Source organism: Nicotiana sylvestris, chromosome 3 (assembly GCF_000393655.2).
Source record: "Nicotiana sylvestris chromosome 3, ASM39365v2, whole genome shotgun sequence".
Classification (NCBI taxonomy): domain Eukaryota; kingdom Viridiplantae; phylum Streptophyta; class Magnoliopsida; order Solanales; family Solanaceae; genus Nicotiana; species Nicotiana sylvestris.
This window is the reverse complement of record NC_091059.1, coordinates 123,521,511-123,524,212: the sequence shown is the minus strand read 5'-3', so window position 1 is coordinate 123,524,212 and position 2,702 is coordinate 123,521,511. Positions and strand designations below refer to the sequence as shown.

At 39.5% G+C, this 2,702-nt stretch overlaps 1 protein-coding gene across 1 annotated transcript; it reads left to right on the top strand.

Annotated features, from left to right (window-relative positions):
• The first annotated feature begins 1,091 nt into the window (after positions 1–1,091).
• LOC138887971 (uncharacterized) lies at positions 1,092–2,298 on the top strand. The gene is made up of 2 exons (XM_070169764.1): positions 1,092–1,373; positions 1,471–2,298. The coding sequence occupies exons 1-2, from the start codon at positions 1,092–1,094 to the stop codon at positions 2,296–2,298; spliced, it is 1,110 nt and encodes a 369-aa protein (XP_070025865.1).
• The last annotated feature ends 404 nt before the right edge of the window (positions 2,299–2,702 follow it).

Below are 2,702 nucleotides of genomic sequence, written 5' to 3'. Positions count from 1 at the left end.
ATTATGACAAATGCATAACATATAACTTGGAGATAGCTATAAAAGGAAGAGAATGGATTATTTGTAAAGACACGAAATACTATCTGAATACATTGATTTACTTTGTTTTCTTATGATTATCTTATTGTTGTCAAAATCACTTTCCTTTATTCATTCTTTGATTATCAGTAACCCGAGTTCTTCTAAATTAAGGCTTTAACCAAAATTCCACTTTTTGGTTAAACAAATTGGTTCCGTTACCGGGAATCAGGTAATCTATTCTTTCTTAGGCTAACCTTTTTTGTTGTATCAACTATGTCGAACATTAATGACAATACCCAAGGAAACCAACAACTCCAGGGGAATCCACAGGATGACCACATCCCAATCCCTTCTCCACAAAGCTCCCTTCGACGATCTCGAGAGGGCACTCCTGATGGATCGCATGCAAATGGAAATGCTCAATTTGAAAAGTTGAAGCTATTGATGAAGCTTTGCAAAAGTTAATCGCTCAACGAGTCAACAAAGCTCTTAAGGCTTTTGTTAATTAATTACCTGCCGCACCACCCACACCTACTCCAACTAACAGCATTTTGGAGAACCCTCGTTCTGGGCTTGCTAATTCAGGCAGTGGTGGAACCCCCATTGAATCATGAGAATGAGAACTAGGTAACTTAGTTAATTTTGATTTACAAAATTTAGTACTAACATTGCAGAAATAGCTCAAGGAGCAAAGTGACCGCATAGAGCATATTCTTGGGGTCTCGCCCGTACTTAAAGGGATAGATATGGATAAATATTCACAACAACCCTGGAAGCCAAGTGCTACTGCTCTCCCAATTCCAAAGAAATTCAAAATGTCCGATATCCCAAAATACGATGGAACAACTTATCAACGAGACCACGTGACTGCATTCACAACAGGCGTAAAAGGCAACGACTTGACCAAACAGGAAATTGAATCAGTATTGGTCAAAAAATTCAATGAAACACTCACTAAGGAAGCATTAACATGGTATTCTCTTTTACCCGAAAATTCCATAAACTCTTTTGCTGAGCTTGCAGATTCTTTCATTAAATCACACTCGGGGGCTCAAAAAGTCGAAAAAAGAATGGAAGATATTTTCAAAATCAAGAAAGGGGAGTCAGAATTGCTTAGAGAGTTCGTGGACAGGTTCCAACGTGAAAGAATGACGTTACCGCGTGTACCTGACAATTGGGCAACTATAGCCTTCACAAGTAATTTGAATGAAAAAAGCTTTGAAGCCACGAGACGACTCAAGGAAAGTCTTCGTGAATTCCCAGCAACAACATGGAATGACATTTATAATAGGTACAACAAGAAGCTAAGGATAGAAGAGGATATTATCTTACGATCTCAAAAAGAAGAAATGGTGAGTTCGAGACGGGCAGAAACCGAAAAAAAGGTCTGGTAAAAACAGCTATGAACCATATATGGGTCAAGTAGGAAAAGATTCACGGTCAAAACAGGACAATCCAAGGTATGATCATAGGTCGAGAAATAGAGAGTCGGGGTCGTCATCAAGATTTGGGAAAGATCGAAACGAGCGAGAGTCACGGGATGATGATAGAAACTTGAAAGCAAGGTTTGGTGGCTATAATTTTAATGTAAGCACTTCCGAGCTCGTAGCTGTTTTAAGAAGCATAGGTGATAATGTACGGTGGTCAAAAGAAATAAGATCGAACCCAAACAGGCGCAACCCTGATCACTGGTGCGAATTTCACAATGATCACGGGCATAAAACGACAGACTGTAGGTTGATGCAAGGTGAAGTTGGTCATCTATTAAAGCAAGGGTATCTTACAAAATTATTCAGTGAGAGAGGTAAGCAAGCATATATGAAGAATAGGCAAGAGCCCCCAAAACCACCTTCTCCTAAAAGGACTGTTAATGTGATAAGGGGAGGTGAAGACATCAATGGTGTGACGTATACAACAGCCAATAAAGTCTCCAAATTCACAATTACCTACGGGAAGCGGGTGCGGCATGTCTTAGAGGAAGAAAGCATTACGTTTGATGATGCAGATGCGGATGGCATATTATCCCCACATAACGATGTACTGGTAATATCTTTACTTGTACATGATACTAATGTGAAACGAGTTTTGATCGATCCAGGTAGTTCTGTGAACATTATTTTGCTAAGAGTACTACGTGAGATGCAAGCTGAAGATAAATTAATATCAAAGGCACATACTCTGTCTGGATTTGACAATTCCAACGTAGTGATGAAAGGGGAGGTAATACTTACAACATTCGCAGAAGGAGTTGTCAAGGATACAAATTTCAGGTGGTAGACATGAAGATGGCTTACAATATGATCCTTGAGAGACCATGTATCCACAAGATGGATGCCGTTCCGTCAACCTTGCACCAAGTTATTAAATTTCCATCACCATAGGGAATATGTCAAATTCGTGGGGATAAACATACATCTAGAAGCATCAATTCTGTAGTAGATTCAAGTACGGGAAACGAAGAAAAATAGAAATTACAGAATCCAGTTGAGGGTACCACAACACAAACCTCAACTGAACAAGGATGAACAGACGTGGACTCAAGGCCAGATGCCATTCAAGAACCAGAAGAAAATGAAAATATCAAACAATGATTGAAGAACTGGAAGCTGTAATATTTTTTGCACAATGGCCTGAAAGGAAAGTCTACGTAGGGGCCAATCTAAGCCAAGACATGAAAGGTA